This window comes from Chamaea fasciata, unplaced genomic scaffold, assembly GCF_029207755.1.
Source record: "Chamaea fasciata isolate MVZ Bird 193981 ecotype frontalis unplaced genomic scaffold, bChaFas1.0.hap1 SCAF_6, whole genome shotgun sequence".
In the NCBI taxonomy this organism is placed as follows: Eukaryota; Metazoa; Chordata; class Aves; order Passeriformes; family Sylviidae; genus Chamaea; species Chamaea fasciata.
Window position 1 is genome coordinate 47,644,877 of NW_027094091.1, and position 21,058 is coordinate 47,665,934.

At 40.6% G+C, this 21,058-nt stretch overlaps 1 protein-coding gene across 4 annotated transcripts in view; it reads right to left on the reverse strand.

Annotated features, from left to right (window-relative positions):
• Positions 1 to 6,452: 6,452 nt before the first annotated feature.
• The window catches only part of NPNT (nephronectin), a 48,992-nt gene continuing 34,386 nt past the window's right edge, over positions 6,453 to 21,058 (reverse strand). For all 4 annotated transcript variants that reach the window (XM_066186278.1, XM_066186277.1, XM_066186276.1 and 1 more), the window contains 4 exons: positions 13,924 to 14,019; positions 13,465 to 13,563; positions 9,760 to 10,016; positions 6,453 to 8,383 (listed from right to left, as the gene is read on the reverse strand). In XM_066186278.1, coding sequence (XP_066042375.1) covers positions 8,288 to 8,383; positions 9,760 to 10,016; positions 13,465 to 13,563; positions 13,924 to 14,019 — 548 coding nt within the window. In that variant the 3' untranslated portion in view covers positions 6,453 to 8,287. The remainder of the gene's footprint in view (positions 8,384 to 9,759; positions 10,017 to 13,464; positions 13,564 to 13,923; positions 14,020 to 21,058) is intronic.

Below are 21,058 nucleotides of genomic sequence, written 5' to 3' on the forward strand. Positions count from 1 at the left end.
CTCACCTGCTGTCAGTCCAGTGTACCCTCAGCATCCCCAGCTCCTGGGGCTGCCCTGGCACTCTGGGGTGAGCAGTGCAGGCCTGATGGGCTGTGAAAATTCAGGTGGTTGTGCTTCATGTGCTGCCCAGCTGGGAAGGCTCAGAGGCAAATGGGAATTCTTACAGTATGATTTGTAGGGACTTGGTTTGAATCTGTTCACACCTGGAGGCTCCAGCCCTCACTGAAGCTGGGGCAGCAGTGGCAGGATTGGGTCCTGCCAAGAGTCAGAGCCTCAGCTGGGGATAGCAGCGAGCAGCACAACCTCTCCACCAGCCCACAGGGTTCAAATGACTGGAACTAGAGGAGGGAGCTTGAGGAGGCATTTTACAGGTGAGAGTATTTCAAGTGTACTATTTATACAATTGCTGTCAGCTCTGTTGAAAAGCTTTGTTGATGTCACTGTGGGGTAGACTGGAAGCGCTGCAGCAAAGTAGTAGTGTCCTGAAATGTGAGGCTTCAAGAGCTCTCCCTTTGTCTTGTCGTCAGGCTGCCCAGTTTGTGTTGATGCAAATGCAGTGTTTAAATCATTGAATATTGGTAGTTTTGTTTAATTGAAAAATCTACTCTGTAGCCCCTACAGTGGTCTGCATATGATATAGGAATGACATGTTGTACCTAGGTAGAAAGAAAAGCAGCTGTGGTGCACAGTAGGATGTGATAGAGAGGGGAGGGATGTTGCATTTCAGTTCTTTGATATGGACAAAAGAAATTGTTCATTTTCAGATACAGGAGAAATAGGATTTTAAACAATATTTCTTTACTTTGAGTAAAAACTCCATTTACAGCATCCGCTTTGAACTGCTGGTTGAATGTTTGTTTCTGGAGAACATGCAGTGAGTTTCCCAACTGCTTGGCAAGGGACAGGGTCCTGTTAAAAATTAACTAGAGGCTGAGATAAATCACATACAAATAGCTCAGAAAGCGTGCTGAATTCATCAGTGTCTGATGTAGTTGCTTGTGTCACGGCTGCCCAAGTTCCTTTGTAATGTGTTTTGGGTTTCTTAGCTTTGAGATGCCCTGTCTAGCAGTTCCTTCAGGAGAGAATGTCAGATGCATTTCTTTGAGCAGTATTTTAATATCTTGCCTGACTCTGGTGGTGAAAAAGGGATGAGTGAAAAAGTTCCAGGCTTCTGGAAGACAAAGACTTGTTATTAAAGTTTCTCCCCTTCAATAATGCTGGATAACAGAAGCTTTTAATTGTGTTACTGCTTTGAACTAACTGCTGTTGCAGGTTAGGCTGGTTGACCTGAGTCTCTGTGGCTGAGGTCAAGAGGACAGTGTGTGGCAGAAGAACTTGTGAATTCAGGTGAATGGCACTTAGCTACTCTGGGTGCACGATGTAAGCATTTGCTCACTTCTCTTATCTGTCATGTGGGTGAGTTTACTCACCTTTCTTACAGCAGTATGAAAAAGGATGTGGAATATTTTTGCACAGAGAATATTTTTGCTCATCCCTTAAATGTGTTCAGGGAGTTCACAAGCAGCTTGACCCCTCAACTGAAAGGCTGGTGGGCAAGGCTTGAGACCACTGGAGCAGCCTGTGCCTGTTCTGCTGCAGCTCTGTGCAGTTTCCTTATGAGTGCAAGATGTTTCTCTTCCCCAAAGGGAGTTGTTGCCACTGAAACATGAAGCAGGGGTTGTCTGTATTGAGTGTCAGGACAGAGCCATCATTCCAAGGATATTTTTAATAGCAAGGTTTGAAAATCTCCCTCACATAATATTTTGCATGCTGCAGGATTACCCTGTAGTTGCTGTTGGCAGCCTCATACGGTTTGGAGATGCTGTGTTCCCAGGCTGTTCCAGGCAGACTGGCTGTTGGAAAACTCACAAGGCTGTCAGTTCAGGGCCAGAATTGGAGTCCAGTTGTTTTGCAGTTTTATACTGCTGAGCACAAATTGCAGGATTTCTTGCATTCCCCATTTGTGCCTCCTGCAGTTTCATGCATAGCTGCCTCTTGAAGTGTCACGTTTCCAATCTGTCTGCTGCATGCTCAGGATATTGCCTTATTTGGGGGGTGCTGTGTGTGGTTTGTTACCTGCAGGCAATGGGATTTCTGTTGGAGCATCTAGTGCGCAGGGTGGTACAGAATGGTCTCCTCTGGTGAGGGTCTCCCTTTAGGGAGGAAGCAGACTTCCATATCAGGGAAGGAAAAGCTCCCTACTTTTATTAGGGCACACGAAAGTTTGAATTTTCCCAGTGTCTACTTAGTAGCCTAGCTGATACCAATGGCAGAGCCAGAGAGAAAAATGAAGAGAGTTCCATGCATTAGGGACCACCTGGTCACAGCCAGCCACAGAGAGTGGTAGTCATGGTTTGTGTTTGCTGCGATGCCAAGCACACTCTTTGGATAAAGTTCTGCCCTGGGAGGGGATGGCTGAAGGAAAGATGAAGAACCGTGTTATGAAGAACTTGTGTGAGCGGCTGTGGCCTGTAGCTCTATGGCCAAGAAGATTCTGTAGCTGAATCCTTACAATTCCTGTCTAGTTCTCTAACTGCCAGTGTAATCTGACCAAAGGCCATATGGTGATGAAGGCATTCCTGATGTACCATGTACTTTTTCTGCTTATGTTTTGTATTAATGTAATAATTTTTCAAGCCTGTCACATATCTTTATTTGGCAAGCAAATTACCCTGAAAAAAACCTGGCAGAGCAGTTCACAGTGAATTTCATAGTGAGTGTGCCAGAGCTGTTTGCTAATACACAAATGAGTTGCCAGAATGCCGAGGTCTCCTAACCCCCAGAGAATTTCCTGATGTACCTTGTGAGTAATTAAACATCACTCAGTTCTAAGAGGCAACCTTCAGTAATAGAGTTTACCCAGCTATAATATCTTTAAAATTATGATAGAACCACTGGCATATGACAGGAGAGTGACTGAATTGCTCATAGTTTAATGACTCCTCTATGCAATACAGGTTCTTGATTCCTTTGTAAATTGGTGTGCACCATAGAGTTGTGGACTTTACTAGTGAGCAGTTCCAGTGGCTTCAAACCCTGTGTATTCACAAATGGCTAAAAGAATCCCCATAACTATTAGCAAGAATCATCCACGTTTGAGGGAGAACACTCAGCATTGGGAAATGGAAGCTTTGAAGAAGCTCCAACAGCTTTGGTCCTCCAACTGATCCAGGAAACTGAGGTAAGATGACAGCATTCTTTGAGCCAACTCAGAACTTCAGAGGGATGGAAGTGTCTCTCTTGGACACCCCTCTGAATCCTCTTAATCAAGTTTCTTGCAGTTATTTTCCTAATTCAAAACATAACTGGCAATGCTCACTACTTATTTCCATTTAGTTCTCTACTCATATTGTGCTGGATGTCAGGATCATCTTTGCTGAGGATTCTGGTGGTGTCATCACCAGCTGAGGTGGCACGTATTGCATGAGCTCCCAAATGAGAAGCTCTTGCTTTTGTGCTACACTTGAACCCAGGGGTATGAGAATCAAAGTCAATTTTCATTGGAAGGCTTTTTTTTTTTTTCTTTTTTTTTTTTTCCCCTGTTCTTTGCAGTTCAAAGACACTGGTAGTGAACTGGAGTGTATGCATGCCACAGTAATCCTGCTTCACACATAAGGGAATTCTGTCTTGAACCATTCTGATAGAGGAAAAAATCTGCTGAGTCTACTTCTATAATTTTTTAACCTAAACTGGGGGCAGTGCAAAACGCAAGCAAAAAGGTGATGTGGTCCCCTGTTTCTGCTGGGGGCACTGTGGTATCAAAACAGTGATGGTGTCTTTCTGAAATTCCTTGAGAGTGTCAATTTCAAATTTTAGCACTGGTGCTGCATACAAATGCAGTAAAATCATTCTCGGAGTACACACTATACTTTGTCTTTCCAGGTATTTGCCTAACTCAGAATGAGTGTTATCAATAATAAGAGCCTGAAACAAGAACATGGGCTGCTGAAATGCATGGCAAGTTAAAATCTGGCAGAACAGTGTCAAAGAGGACAATTCCTGGCCTGAAGAGAAGGTAAAAGTTCAAAGTATTAAGTTTTAAAAATTCCTGGGGAAGTGCTGTAGTAACTTGTGGTCAGAGGAAAGCAGGATTTGGCAGTGTCACAGAGAGAAGCATCCTCATCCTGTGTGCCAGATGGAACTTGGCTTCCTTGCTCAATCACTGAATACAGGTTTGGAGGAGGTCACACAAGTGCACAAGGAGAATTGGTAAGAGCAGAGCCACTAGACTGTGATTTGATTCATTTTGGACTTAAAATCCTGAAAACTTATGTGGGGCTGGTTTCTGAAATCTAGAGGTGGTTCAGTCTGGACTGTTGAAAACTTGTCTTTATGCTCCCTGATGGTCTTTGGTCTGTTGGCATTTTAAACAAATGGAGCATTACAGACATTCCAAATGCATTTCCTCATGTATCGCTAGGTCTGCTTGATGCAGTAGGTGGGGTCTGACAAAGGAATCTCCTCAAGCTTTGAAAGTTAATGCAGTGATCTTTCAAATCCTTACTGAAACTTACCACTAAAATGTTTTGCATTTCTTTCTAAAGTTGCAAGTTTACACCAATTCATTGTTCAACCTCTTTTTTTGTTTTTAATTGATGTGGAAAATCTGAAGTCATAAAACACCGTGTGACTAAAGGATGTCAGGATAAAACAGCAGGTAAGAAAGTGTTTTAATCATCAGAAAAACTTCAAAAATTTGGGTGTTTGAGAGATAGATCTATATAAACAGAAGTTTTCATCATATTTAACTGGACCTCACTTGCTAATTAATAACACTGTATGTGTAACATCCACAATTAAAATTTTAAAGACAGCTATAGTTTCTTGTTGCAAATTTTTAAAGGCAGATCGAACTTTTAAGGTGAGTGTCACAATGCATTGCTAAAATCTAGAGACTTTGGATCAAGCTATCTGATAAATACTGTGCTTCATTTGTAAGGAAAAATAACTTTTAATGGGGTGTATATAGAGACCCCTGGCACATGGATTAAAGGCAGCTGCTACTGTGGCAGCTTTTCTCCAGCAGAACAATGGAAGCTGCTGTCATAAATGTTCTCCTGTTCAGGGTTGTCTTCTTATTGACTGAGTCTTATGAGGGCAGTTATTGTAATCTCTAACTATGGTAAAACCAGTGTTGACCTCCAAGTCTCAGGTGATTTATTGAAGGAAACCTAGGGAAGCTTTTCTTCAGAATGAATTGGCTTCACTAAAAGCACTTACTAGTGATTTAGTGACATGGCTCTGATGAGAGATGAGGGCACTGTATGGAATGGAATTGAGAACCAAAAAATCTTGTCTTGGTCCCTTCCATTCTGCTAATTTTGATATCAGCAAATTCGTAAATTTGCACACTGCCACTGGTCCCAGTACGTGTCATTTATAAAGAATCTTATTTTCAATCTCTTTGGGGAAAAGAGTTGAACATGTCTTTTAAGAACGTTCAATTATAAACTGGCAAGAGGTTAAACATTTGATAAATATTTTCATGTTAATTTAGTGTAATTTCTTCTGCTAGCTGAAGTTTCTAAGTGGGAATTCCTACTACCTATTTTTTAGATCCAAAATTTACTATAATCTACTTCATAGGAAGACCTCAGGCCATATTTTCATCCATTTCTTGAGGCTCATATGCAAAGGGCAGTCCTGGCTGAGGTGTGTGACTGGAGGGAGCTGCCTCAAAAGAACCTGGAGAGCAAGAGCTGGAGAAGGATCCTTACAACAGGACCCCTGAGTGACTTCACCTTGTCTATTTGGAAGATGGAGAGAAGGCAACGCACAGAGTCACAGCACAACCAGCTTTGGAGGTGAGTGACCTTACAGCCACAACAGCTCCCCCAGAGCTCAGAAACACTGCTGAACTCCTGTCTTGTCCTGCAGCTGTCACAAGGCTTTATAAGTCCATGTTTTAGTGTGGCAATGAAATGCATTGATAAAACAGAGACCTGAATCCCCTCCTGTCACCTGAGTACTCACTGCTGTCTACCTTCTGAATTAATTTAGATTCTGGGTTCTAGAGACCATTTGTAAAAATGGCAAAAAAACTCTGACAGTCTTGCATCGGCAGGGGTTGCATTTTAACCAGGGAATCTTAATTTCAGAAAGCGGTAGTAATACGATGTTAATCTTACATTCCTTGGCACCTAACAGCAGTTTGTGCCAGTTGAATCAGAGTGAGGAACAATAGTGAGGCAGCTGCTCCTTCTTGTAAAATGGACATCTAGTATTGCAGAAGCTCTTAAACTACCTGTGAGACTTCTCTAAAGTTAGTCTGAAAATTGCCATTCTTCCTTCTGAATAATAAATACAGCGTTCACTTCATACTATAGTGAACTGTATTTTGATTTTTAAAACTGATAATAAGAGCTATTTCACTCTGGGATTGTCATCTTTTTTTCATTTCACTGCAATGAAAATTGTGACTTTCTATCTAGAAATGAAAACAAGATTCCCAATTAGTAGCAAGTAACAGTCTCTTTTACTGATTACTTTAAAATAAGGACAAGGTATTTCAACTATTCACAGATATTTCTGACATATCACAAAGTAACATATAAGAAAAAGATCATAATCATATTCAAAGCAAAATACTTTAAATTTTAACGTTTACAAACACGTTGCTTCTTTCCTTCTCAAAATGTGTGCTGATACAGTTCTGCAGGAGACTCTCTGTTTGGTCACATACATTTCTGCTCTACACACCACGTTTTGTCCTAGGGGATGAATGGGAAAAAATATTTTCAGACTGGTACTTTGTCAGGAACAGGGTTTCAGAATATGACCTCTGATGATCTTGTAGATTTGTGTCTGTGAACTTTCTACAAGACTGAATATGCTATGCAGCTGACACTTATTTTACACTGTATTTAAGTGTTCAAAAGAACTTTTTTTTTTTTTTTAAGCTTTAAGGCTGCACCACTAACAACATTTTGACAATCTCTTGTAATTTTCTTATATGTTACAATTACTTTGTCAATTTTAGAATTGCTAGCGGTGATGATGATGCCCACTTAAAAAAATCCAAACCAAACAGAAGAATTCCCTGGGAAACTGCACAGCACACACGATACATAACTATAAAATTAGTCCAAAGTTTTGATAAATACTTAGTTCCCACTAAAAATAATAGTTGTTCTAGTTCTAAAGAATAAAATGCTTATTATATACAGAAGGTTGGGTGGAGTATGGACATTTGACAAAGACCACTCCAGGCATTTCACGGTCTGAATTGTTTGTACAGTGTTAATGCAGCTGCCCTTTTTCCTCGTGCGTAGGCTTGTGCCACCTGTGGAAAGGGATCATTCCTGGCAGTGTCAACGGGCTCAACCTTACAAGAGCCAAGTTCATCTTCTCCTGGCTGCTCAGTCTTCAGCTGAACCAGGAGCATCTTGCAGGATTGAGAGCCCTTTGGGGCTTGCTTGTGAGCTCGATGCAAACTTGTACAGCATTTGCAGATGCCAGTTTCCATCAGGTGAGCCTTTGGTCTTTTGCCTTCAGGACATTACAACATGAAAAACTGCACCAGCATTTTTCAATGAGCACCATTAACTGACTTTGATAATTTGGCATGACCAGCAGTGTTGAAGAAGATGCTGAACTCCTGTCTTGTACAGAAAGAAAACTACAGCTGCCAATTACCCTGCAACTACAGTCTGTAAATACTAAAAATATAAATATGTTAACCATACACATATACACAAAACACAGCAGTAGAAATATTACAGGATGCAATGCCTACTCTCTATAATTGGTTTTGGTTAATACAGATGCAGCAGCAAAAATAAATGCTATTTCATATATGAAAAATCTTTCTTCAAACGTCAGTGGCAGTAAGCCAAAGTTCAGATCCAGGCTGTCACCAATCCAATGTGACTCACACAAATTAATCAATGAAATACAGCACTATGGCATGATAAGGGCTGTCAGTTAGCACTGAAACTTTGAGATGGAGCTTTCTTTTGCTACCATTTGTAACTAATTCTCCCTTTTTCACAAGTACTCTTTCTGAGAGCACTCACCAGACTTAACAGGGGACAAAGTAATTACATACAAAATACAACTTAAGGGTAAGGATTAATAGAAAGAACCAGCCTAAGATTTGATTTCCTCAATCCTGGGAGGTGCTCTCCATGTATTTAAGTGAAATTTCCATGAGATTGCACTTAGCAGACCACTAGGAAGTTGTTGCTGTTCCACTTTTTCTCTTCTTTTCCATGCTGTTCTGTTTCAAAGTTTGGTAGGAACTGCATGACAAGGGCAAGAGGAGATGACTGCGGGTCCACTGTCTTGGCTAATGCTCTTCAGAGCAGCGTCCTCTCCTCAAGACCACATCATCTAGTCCAATATCACCAGTTCTTCCTTTCTCTTTCTCACCTCTGAAAATAACCTAAAAGAGAAATAGAACAATTTGAGTGGGGGATTAAAAAAAATTGCACAGAAAATTCATTAAAAAGTGTTATGAAGGATTCTGGTCTTCATTCAAATTCTTCTTCGGTTTCCAGTAGGTCCCTCCAAAATCACTACCTTTTAGTTGCTTTTGGGTTTTATTTAGCTAGAAAATAAAACTTCCACATTTCTTCCTGATTTCTCTTTGGCAGAGGCTCCCTAGATCACTCCCTGATCTTTGGGTAAGTGTCCCAGTCATTCAGGTCAGCAGCCCTGGCTGCCCGTGGTGGCTGGGAACTATCCCAAACTCAAGTGTGGCATGAAGCAGCGCCCATCTGTGGTGTGACAGGAGTCTCCCAGTCTCGGACTGCCAGAAGTGATAAATTTAGGGAAAAGAAAGGTAAGAATATAACAGACATACTGTTCACCTGTTACAAATGTCTTCATCCTCAGTCTGACATTCATTTACAGCTAACAAAGGTGCCTTTGCCACTGTTGCTGAGGTAAATTTTCTAGTAAATTATCTGCAGTAATTAGAGCCTTAATACTCCTTTCAGAGGTAGACACTATGTATGTCTTGTGGCCTGCTCCCATCACGAACATTATGATGTCTGAGTTTTTCAGAGCACATGGTATTTAAGTCAGAGTAAATAAAACAGCCCCTGAGATACCTAAGTCACTTCTTCAGATCTGAAATAAAAACTACCTTCAAAGGTTGAAGAGTAACACTGAGCTTTTGATACCAGTTAATCACACAATGTTTCTAAAATTTCCAGGTATTGAAAGATTCTCCAAGGTACTTCCAGCAGCTTCTTTTGATTGCACTAAACCATTTTGTGTTATGGGCACTGTTAGATCATCATTCATCTCCTTGGCCTGATCAGCTGCAACAATGCTAAAGGGCATAAAACCACATGTCATCTCCTTGCATTACCAAAAATTACTTATTTTTGGTATCTTTGTCATGGTTTAGCCATAGGGGATGATTCTTCCTATTTCATGGCACTGTATTATTCAAAGCATTACTCATGAGAAATCTTGATACAGGCTCTTTTTTTGAAATCTCAGTAGAGTATGCCTCTGTCCATGAGGCTATTCTTTCCTAGGTGGTGATTCCCTAAAAATGGGCTGTACCAGGTAGCTCAGGAAATGACACAGTAGCCTGTACTACGAGTCTATTTCTGTAGCTGTATTTTTTTTTTGCACAAAACTAATTTTAAAAAATGCACAATCATCTGTGATTCCATTGGCAGAGATCAAAGTAATAAAACAGAGTGAAACTAAACCCAGAAGATGAACGCTGCAGTGCTGCACCATTTAAGTGTCTTCAGTTTTTCATGCAAAACCCCAAAAAGGAACACAGTCATCAGTACTTACACTCTTGATGCCTAGGCCTCGTAAAGTTATGTGTGTCTGTCTCCAGCCATGGCCGCCATTTCTTCCCCACACAGCTGGGCCGTGAGCACCATTTTTCCTTACAAAGACTTGGAGGGCACCAGAATGCAACCCAGGCACCTTATGCCTAAAGGACAGGCACAAATCTCCAGCCTGAGCCACGTGACCCAACGGCAGGATAAGATGTGCTGCTCTTCCTTCCTTGCCCTTGGGATCAGAGACGGTAAGGTACTGTCCCCCTGCAGTGGAAAAAGCAGTTAGCTGGGGGCGTGGTTTGGTTTTTTTGACACTACTAGCTTGCAGGACCAAATGCACAAGGAGTTATTGAAAATAAATAAAGGGGTCAACAAGGTCCAGAGAGTGTAAAATAAGGCAAACAGAACCAGAACTAGTGCATCTGCCTCCTACAAAGTAAGATTTACAGTGCTGCTCTTTATACATTAGTACCAGGCTGGGTCTTGCCCATCTAATTTTTTCTTTTTGACAAAATAAACAATACCCCTCTCAAAACCTAAAACCTCGTCTACTCCATCATTTCTGACAACCCATTGGTCACTGCATGATTTTAAACCCACAGTGATGCTAAAGTTACTGTGCAAATTTATGCACCTTTCAAGCTGCAATGTTTTGCTGTTGGATAGATAATGGAGAGCAGAATAAATAATATCATGTAATTGAGCTATGGCTCTGTCCCTTTCCTTTTGTTTGGGAACTGTGTTAACAGGCATATCCATTTGCAAACCTGATAGCCTCTTTTATTTAACTATAATTTAAACTCTTAATCTGGATTAGATAAAGCAAGAAGCAGTAATGATTTCCACATGGCTGTCAACCCCAAATTCTAACAGTAGGAAGTTGTCAGTGAACATACATACTCAATTGAAAACCCTATTACTATCTCTTATCACGTTTGAAGTAAAGGTGCCTTCCAGAAAACACTCAGAACATGAGAAGCTAAGGATCTCAGTTATGGCAACGTCCATTAAACCTAAAAAGAAAAAAGGCACCTTTCACACCAACACTCAATGAGATTCCACATCTTGGAGAAAACCCAGACCTTTATGAGTTGTTCATACTTTTCATTAAGGCTTTTGCAAGGTAGGTGAAACCTTTAAAATCTGAAATTACCAAAGGGAAAAAGATTCAAAAAAACCCCCCAAACCTTATCTTACACTGAGAATATTTTTTCTTTATGTGATTAGATTTTACATATTTTTTAAAATTAAAAAATGCCACCTCTACCTTAAGTTAATTAAGAAAGTGGCATTTTTAGGGTCCTTAGTAAGAGCCAAAGAATTAGAAATATTGGGGGTTTGTAATGTTGTTGACATACACAGTTAAACAGGATAGAAAAATATTTTTTAATTGTCTCCCTGCTACTACTCAAACAGAGCATTATTATTTGAAAGCTTCTCTTTGAAAGTCACAATGCTTTCCCTCAAAAGCTGTAAGCTTTAAGTACAATGTACCACGGCTTGTAACACACTTAAAAGGAAAGCCAACCTTGTCTCTAATTCACTATTTCTTACATAAGTTTTTAAGTTCTTTGGTCTGAATGAGATTTCACAAAGCAAAGTATTATGCTGCTGTCTGGGCCCCTAGATCAGCATTTAGCCATGAAGTGGGATCCATTTGTCCAAGGACCTGTTAAAGCCTTTTGGTGGATATTTTCTCAGGGAGGTGGTTTTTTTTTCTTCTTTTTTTTTTAATGCATTGCTTTTGCAGCAAGGTCACTAATTGCTAAAATGCACATAATAGAGTTTAAATAACTGTACCTGTTTGCTGAAGATACAATTATACCACTATGAAAGTGCTGACTTATTAAGTTCATAATTTTCACACAGTTACTGTGGCAGAATCCAATCAATAGGAAACAGATTTAGGTAAGCACAAAGCAATCATATCTGTAGGCAAGCCCCTGTAGGAAAATGTCTTTTCAAATCAGCATTTTCTGCATGCAAGATAAGCTTATAACGCTTCAGCACAGCACCTTTCCAAATGCAGATTCTGATAAACCAATACATAGCAAACTTTGCAAGGCGAAAGCAAGCAGTCAGGAACAAGCTGTGAAAATAAATCCTTTCAACAAGGTATTCCAGACTAGAGGGGGTGGGTGGGTGGGTGACTTCAAGGGACTAGTTTTAACAGGTTATGTCAACAGCAGCAGAACATACACAGGAAATAAAAAGCTCAGTTTGTCCCTGACTACTGGGAAGTACTGCAGGGAAAAAGTGTGACAAAAAAGAGCCAGTTAAAAATCATAATCCTTAGTTCTCCAAAATCATAGTTCTGGAATTAAGTACGTATTAACAGTAATTTTTGAGTACAGATAATGAATATGCTTTGAGTGACTAACTAAAAAAAATAAAATTACACATCATTTATACCTTTTTTGAAACAACAGATTTAAAAATCCATTTTTTCCAAGTGCCACTCTGCAGGCAGGAGACAGCTGCCTGTTTTCTCATCTGTAGGAGGAATGAGCTCTGCTCTCCCAGTCACTGCCAAGGCTTTTCAAGTGTCACAAGGAGCTCCTGAAGTACTAGAGCAGCCGGTATGGGGGGACCCCTGCCCAGGCAGTGAAGACAGCACTTCCACTGAGCCAGCCAAACAGCCTGGAAAAGGTGCCAAGTCACCTGCTGTGGTGCCAAATGACTCCCACATAAGCGGCAGCATGAGGCCAGACAGCTCTGACAGGGTGGTGCATGAGGAAAACGGCTCTCAGTGCCCTCACCCTCCCTCATCTTAACCTGCACCACTGTCTCGCCTGAGAGCGGCTCTTTCCTTCCGCAGGCTGCCCTCCCTGGCATAATGTGAGCTTTGTGCACTTCAAAGGCTGCTCCTTGGGGATGCAGTAATCCCATCATTACGGGGAGCCAGGGATGTGTGTCTAATCCCCGGCACTGTGGGGCAGGCACTGCTGGGGGAAGGGTAGGCAGGCAAGGGCAGCAACCTCTCAGCGCCACACCAAAATCAACAGGAGACAAAACCCATCCCACTTCCTGGGACAGCAGAGGTGGGAGACAGGGAAGGGTTGTTCCTCTCCTGCCCTGCAAGCAGCTACTACACACCCCCCCTCTAATGTTTGGTGTAATGCCACTTTTTACCATACCAAATAATCCCATTTTCAGAAGCTCTGTGTTCCAGCATTTAACTTGTCTGCCTTCCATTTACTTAACATTTTTTCAATATACAGATTGCTTTTATCAAATTGTACTTCACACTACAGCCAATCTAAGAGGTTAAACTAGAACATTATATCTGGCAGCAAAACAAAGCCTATTTCCAGTACTTTCTATAATTTTGCTAGTGATTGGGAAATAATTATGTTTAGATGGTCGTCTGAAAAATAAGCTTTGCTTCACCATAAATAGAAGCTTTTCTCTTGTCCACAATTTTTTTCAGGTTCCTTTAAGACAAATTTTTGCTGACTACATTTACTAGTCCTTCAGAGACATTCCTATTTTAAAGATGTCAGCTGTGATAAAAGTGTAATTTTCAATTGCTCTTTCCCACTGCAAATCCTCAATTTTGCTTTTTATACACAGAAGAGGCATCAGTGCGCAATACATCCCAGAACTTAAGGGAACAGAAGCTGTGTAATTTGTCCTCAAGCAGGAACTGTCATCAATCTCAAGCCAGGGAGGTTCTTCAGCTGCAGGATCTGATTATACACAGATCACTCACCTGATGCATCTCTCACTGGTTCCCAGTGCAAGTCATCATCTTTGTCCTTGATCCATCCACACAGTCCACTGTCAAAATCACAGCTGTGCACCAGCACACCTGGCAGAACAGAGCAAGAGGTCACAAAAAAACCCAGAAGTGATTCAGATTGTTTTGGTTTTCAATTTCCCATGTATGAAAATTAAATGTAGAAGGAGCCCTAGGAAAAGAATCTGCAAAAATACTAAAACAATTAAAAGGATCCTTGTATTATTAACAATTTGTGCTACATTTGTGCTGAATGTTTTAGGAAACAGAAGTGTAAAGTTCACATAGGCAAAGGGTTGGTTTCACATGGTTTTATAAAGCATAGTTTTAAAGAGGGGCATAAGATGTAGGAGTCCTAGAAAATGTATAAACCCCTAAGAAATCTCAAAAACTCATAAACTGTAGGTCCTGAATAACAGACATGGTCTTTACCTGGGTCATCGTTTGCTTCAAATTCATCAGCTGTAATCCCTCTTTCAATTTCAAGTATTTCAAACAGGTTATTGCTCACTCCAGGTTGGCGTGGGACTGTGAGAAAAAATGAATGAGATAAGGAAGTAGGTCACTAACTAGCTTTATCTCTAACAAAAACCAGAAGGGCAGCTCTGGGCATTGTGCTTTTTCTGGAGATTTCAATATATTTAATGATATTCAACACGAAGACTCATAAACTTTACGTCTACATGATTTATGAAGTAACATTTACCGAAGCACTGTAAAAGGTGATTCCAAATCGCCTAAAGGCCCTTTGAATGAAAGCTCCTTTTAAACCAGGGGGGAAAGCTTTAACCTTGAATTTCACTATTCCTCTCCAAATGCATTTTCAGAGACAGTGGTTCCTCAATAAAATAAAGCCACATGAAAGTCCTCACTCAACCCTTCCACAGATGTTTACAGGAGAACCTCACCAGGAGGCAGCAGTACTTGGAAAAGGCCCCACAAGCACTTAACCTTTGAAATACAGCTGAAGGTACATCCATCTATCTGCAAAGGATTAGAGCTCCCAAAACAATTATCAGGGTTGTACTGGGAGCTGAGAAGGAGGAGCTCTAGTGGAATCTGGAATTCAACTGTAATTATACTTTTTGCTTTACAGCACAGCCTGTCCTTCTGCTGCTGTTCCCAGCTGCAAGGAGAAGGAACAGCTCCCAGTGATTAAGAGGCCCAGAGGTTATTAGGCATTCAGCATCCAGGACAACCTGAAATTTATGAGGTCTTTGTGGGAGTGATGGCTGCCGAAGTCAGGTGGCTACAAAGGTTCCCACATATTTCTGAAGATGCTGTGCCAGTCACTCTAAGTTTCACACAGATTTCTTGCCTGATGGACAGCTGTCAGCCAGAGATAAACAGATTGTACTGAATAAAGCTGTCTTGGAAAATTCCTCTTTTAGAGGCAGGTCTAATGCATAATTCGTAACAGTAGTAATGTGTTTCAGACATGTCCTCAGATTTTATAGGCACCTCTGACACCTAAGGCATTTTTAAGGGTCTTATCTATTAAAAACTTGACATGTTTTCCGTTTGCAGTGCTAAAATAACTATTAATGTCTCTATAGAACAAGTGAGAACATGAAGAATTAAGGTAACTGAAAGGACTATTGTTTTCAGAAAATCAAAGCAAAGGTTAAGAAGAAACTTCTTTTGCACTAGGTCAGCATGGAAACAGCACTGCTGCAAGAGCTCCTGTAAAGTCAGAAGACAGAAAAGAAAGAAAATGCTGAAATTAGGACAAAATAAGCAAACTCTAATGTATTTTTAAAGTACCATTCTAGGCTAGAGGTGTTAAATAAAAATTTCATACAACAAAAACAAATAGTTAAAAAGCTCAAAATCTGTAGGAAACCAATGAACTCCTAAATATAATAGTCATTATTTGAATCATTAAGACTCCCTTTTTTCGTTTTCTTTTTAATCCTTTGCAGATTTTAGATTATGTCTATTTGCAGTCTAGGATAATACTGCTCAAAACAGCTTCAGACTTCAGGCTGACTTGGGCATTAGAAGACTGTTAATTTTTAAAGACACCTTAACTGTAAATAGCATTTTTGCTGCTTCGTTTCACCTGGGCTGTTCTGCTTACATGATTAAAACCCTTGAGATTTAACATGAAAGAAACCTTACAAATGTGCACAGTCCACACGACCTAGGCCAGTAATTGCCTTGCAGTACATCTATGCACAAATATTATATTCAGGCATATAAATCCATTGTTCACCCTGAATGATGTAGGTGGGGCAGCTGAACAAGCACATCTATGCTGCACACCCAGGGAGCACCACCTTGCCTTTCCTCACCTCACACTGGGCCAAGGGAAGAAGACACTGTTTGCTTTCTATGCTATGAAGAACAAGGCAGCAATTCGCTTCAGAACTGCTTAGCACAGCACAGCAGGCACCAAAGGTTCAGACCACAGGTTCACAGGCAGGTAATTAAAAGGTTCTAAATGAGCACTGTGGCAAAGAGCATGAAGGAAACTCTCTGCCATGCTCTAAGGTTTTTAGGATACTCAGGGACCACAGTTTTAATGTCCTGTGCATCCTCTTCCCAGACTGTCATAGTCCTTGTTTATGGAAAATACTGCAAAAAAATATTAGGAACTTATCTTGGAAACTACTTCAGTTTACTTCTTCAAGTACCATTTCTAATACACAGATGTTTTCTACAAACCTGATTTACATCTGTGCACACATACAAGAATTCTCCAAATTCAACTTGATGTATCTGTCTATAATTAAAGCGCTGCAAAAGTACTTTTTCAAAAAATTCCCTGAGCGTCCTTTCCAAATACTTTATGAACTTCTGTAAGAATGTGTTGCAGTGCTTTAGTACAGTCACTTCAGTGCTTGGACCTAATTACAGGAATGGGCACTCAATTTGAAACAAGAGTTACCGTAAGAGATGCGGGATTCTAAATATGACCCACATGAACACTTTTTTCCTCGACAACCAACAAGCTGAGTGGTGATCGTGGGTGAAAGTATTTGGTGCAATTATCTTCTGCAAGCTTTCCAAGCCCTTTCTGTGTACTTTATAGTATATTAGTGTGCTTTTCACTTAACTTCAATGGTTTGATAAAACTTGTTAAATAGAAACTTGGCTTCCTTTACTTGGGAGAATTTTATATGCTTTGAGAGAGCCAATACATCAACACTACCATTTTCTGAAAGTTCATGAGCTAACTTCTTCACAGAGGCACAAATCTGGGGGGAAATATTAAATAACTGTGATTAATAAATATTATATAAGAGTAATTTCTTTTTGAAATTTTTAACCTTTGGGAAAACAGTAGAGCTTTTTTTGATTTACTGGCTAATTGCTGAGATTGGGAGTATAAGAAAGTACATGCATATCTATCAGCTTGTGTGCAATAAACTGAATAATTGCTGTTTTTGTGTTACAAAACCAAAATATGGAGTGCAAGTTCATGTTATTAGTAACTGTTATTACCATTAATAATGCCATTCTCTGGCTTACAGAAAAAAATGGTTTTGCACTGTAAGTACAATTCCACTCCACACAGTAATCATGACTAAGCTCCCCGTTCGCTAAAAACAACAACAAAAAAGAACTAAGATTTTTTGACTGAATAGTTACGACTGAAAGCTGTTAAATCCCACTTGCAAGAAATTCCTGCAAGTGATGAGATCTCACGCACAACTAGTAGAAAACCGTTAAAAGTAAGGGTAGTCCAGAGGTCAGTCAGACTGAGAAAACAAGAATAAGTCCTGTTTTCCTCCAGGGAAGATTTTGATGTATGCTGGGCTAAAAAGAAGGGGCACCAGAGAGGTACATTTCACCCTTTTTTTTCCAGACACCCACAGTGTCCAGGATATGTTTCTTAAAACTCTACAGATTCAAATTCTGCAGTCAGAATTATTTCAGGAAGTGCTTTCAGTGACTGTGCCACCCTCTCCAGCACTACTTACATATGAGGGGAGACACAACAGTGTCAGCACGCTACCACTCTGAAGTCCAATCTTGCATTTCTTGGGCAGTTACAAGGCTCACTAAGTTTTACCGAAATCAAGCGTCTTGGTATTGATCTTTGCAGAAGGTTTTCTGCAAAGTGACCTGCCTGCTTTTGTATGAACATCCATTCAGGAGGAGCAGAGTGCCAACTGAGTTCCAGGGAAACACAGCTAAAACAAGGAGTGTACAGAAGCTTGCATATCACATCTGGGGACAAAACTTACTGGAAGATTGACTGAGGGTGAGACTTGTAAGACACCTAGAATTTCATGACTGAACTCCAGAGTACCAACAGGAACAAAGCACCTATCGTAAATGCTTAAATATAGAGACAAATACATTTTGAAAGGGGCCAGAACAGTGAAGACAAATTAAATGCTGTTATAAAATAATGCTACTCTAATGATATCAAGGAATAACAAACCCCCTATTTCTTTGCTTTTATTATTTCCCTTTTTGCAACAGCTTCAAGGATCACAAAACTGCACTTACAGGACTAAGGACTTTGCACTCACTGAAATAAGAAAAGAAAGAACCCAGTTTTATTCCAATCTTTACATTTTTAATAGCTGTTATGAGAAACACTTCCCAACTCCAATCTTTTCAGCTCCACTAAGGGCTAAGAAGGAAAACTGCTGAACTGTCTTTTAATACAGATAAGGGGATTTGTTCTTGCTATGCTGATATCTAGTATTATGCTTTAAGTTTATGCTTTTATGCTTATCATCCACATCCTAATGGTATCAAAAATTCACAGTCTCATTGAGACGTTGTTCTGTTTGTTAGAGACTTATAACTAGACAAGATTCCTCTGTACTTCACTGTAGGTTGTATCAGTCCTGAAATAGTTAAATATTAAGCTATCACTGCATTCCTCTCTCATTGCCATTCCCCCCCATATCCATATCAGGAGAAGATTATCCTTGGTGCCAGATTCCACTGTCTGCATCTGACTAAGTGGTTCAAAGGCCAAGTGTAGGAATTCCATGTTAAAAAATACAATTTTTTTTGTTCTCTAAAAGAACAGCTCCCCAAAGTCACTGCAGGCTTTTTTTAAAAAGGGGTAAAGCATCTAAAGAAAAGCAACAGCCCAATACCTTTCAAAAATTGCAAAGGCATTTAAATAACATTATCAGCATTTTTATCATTGGTGCTCTTTGTCACTGCTGAAGAGAGCAATTTCACTAGTCCTCAGCTCATTTCAAATTCAGCAGCATATTCAAGAGAGCTCTACAGTGAAATCCTAGGTCAAGTTTACTCAGTGTGTGGAACAGCAGGTCAAATAACAACAAAGGGAGAAAACAGGGAGCAATGAGTCACCAAGGGTACCCCAGGAAAAGGTTAATTATGAAAAAGCTGAAATTTTAAAGATGCTTGCAGAAAAAAGTACATTTCCCCTAGCATGTTTCCTCTCCTGATGTGAGCCAATCCTAGAGCACCAGGATTTGCAGGATTTGGTCTAAGATATCTGTGCAGCAGTCAATGGCCCCTTTGCCATGGATTGCCTGACAGAAGTACCACCTATTCAATGGCGGAGCAAAGCAGTGCTGCTTCCTCCAAGTCTGGCTGAGGCTGCAGAACCCCATGGAAGAAAAAGGAAGGGAAATGTCCACGCATCACAAGACAACCTAGCTGAAAACACAACTTTGAGGTTTTTAGCAGATGCTAATGGCTGGGACCACAGAACTGCCAGTGGTCGCTGGGTACAGTGCTCTCTATGCTGGGTTTTGCCCATCCCTGTGTGATAAAACACTGCATTTTGTGACTCTTTGGAATACAACAACCCTTGAAGACACAGGAGGAAGCAACCACCTAGGATGACAAAATTCTTTTGAAGATTTATAAAACTGAAGTTAAATCCTACTTATAGATCTAGCATTGATTTTCTCCTCTGTTTTCCAAGAGAATAAGAGTTCCAAGACTACTAATTGCTGCTGTATTCTCTAGCAGGAAAGAAAGAAAGGCAGCAAGAGCAAGGCTTCTTCTCTTTCCAGACCGGCATAGGGGGAGAACAGTGCGAATTGATTTTTGAGTACTGGTTTCTTTGCTGCCTCAACTAGAGCAGTTGATGTGGGGAAATAAACCTAAAGAAGCTCAGTATAAGCAAAACAAAATTAGCTTATATCCACAACCCAGGAATATTGCAAAGATGTCTGATGTAGGTGAGACTAAAACCGAAACAGGTTTAAAGAAGTCAAAGGAAATAGTTCAAAACTCCCCTTCCACGAGGAAATAGAGAGGCAAGTGAGAAATCCACACGTTTTTGGAGGTGGGGAGGGTCTGGCACATCCCCATAGCAGCTGAGAAGCAAGTTGAAGGTTAGCTAAATGTTACTAGTTATTCCAGTTTGAAATCCTGTATTGTCTTAACACCATGGCTGCTAACACTGTGTCTGGCTGTGAGGAATAATTTTGGAGAGGCACTGGCTTACACTCAGTGGGAGTGCTGCCATCCTGAGCTCTGTGCTTCACACCAAGCCAGGCACTGCTCTCCCACACACCCAGAGCAGGGGGAGCACTGGCCAGCAGGAACCTGAAGCTCAACGCACCATCTGTAAGCTAACATGAAAGGTGTTCCAGCTAACACAGCTCACATTTGCCATGGCCAAGAGCACTCATGCAGCCAGGTCTGCAGCCCAGCTAATGCTCAGGAATGCAGCACCTGGCATAATGCTCCCATGGTGTGATGGCATACATGAGGAAATGTAACTTCTGCTCTTCCACAAACTCCTGCAGTAACAGGATTCAACAGGTGAAGAAACACCTTACTCTACAAGCAGTGCTTTCTTTGTTAAGGATTTGAAACCTACAGTCAGGGGCAAAACAGTTCAGTTTCAGAAGAACGTGCTGCTTTCTCAAATGCTTTTGTGCACTCCCAACACAAATGCTTCTAGACAGAAAGTAGGAGAGGACTCTAGTGACCACTATCTATATTATACTTTCAAAGTGTATGGAAGAGAAAAGAGAGAAAAAACAGAGCAGAAAGCAGAGTGGAAAGGAGAGAAAAGGATGAGAGTGAGGAATAAAAAAGACACCAGCTTCATTAAAGACCACACTACTAGCATCACCTGGAGCACACCTGGAGTGTGCTTTCAGTCACACAGTTACATCACACACATATGTGTATCAAGTATATCTCTTGCAGGGAATAAAAAAAAAAATACATGGGATTGAAGACAGACATCTGTTGACTTGATCTGAGGACTATCTGTCCCTGTATTACCTGCTGAGGCCAGGAACAGCTAGTGCTTGACCCATTTCAGTCCTGCTGTGCTGTGCACTGAGGCCTTTGAAGCTATGTATGTGTATCACAAACCTCAGAGTGTGGCAGCTGACCTAAACCAATAGTTGATAAACACTTTGCAAAGGTCCTGTGTTTGTTATATGTACCATAATATAAGCGGCAGTCAGGCCAAGCCAAGCTTAAAAGGCTTTTACTTTCCTATTTTCCAAACTCCCATATCTGAAGCACATGTATTGAAAGCATTAGCTTCAAAATCCCTCTAGGGACAATACAGAAAGACCAACTGTAAATAATAAGGTTTACACAGAGGATTGTTATGACTTCATGAAAATAGCTGAAAACTATCCCTCTGCTT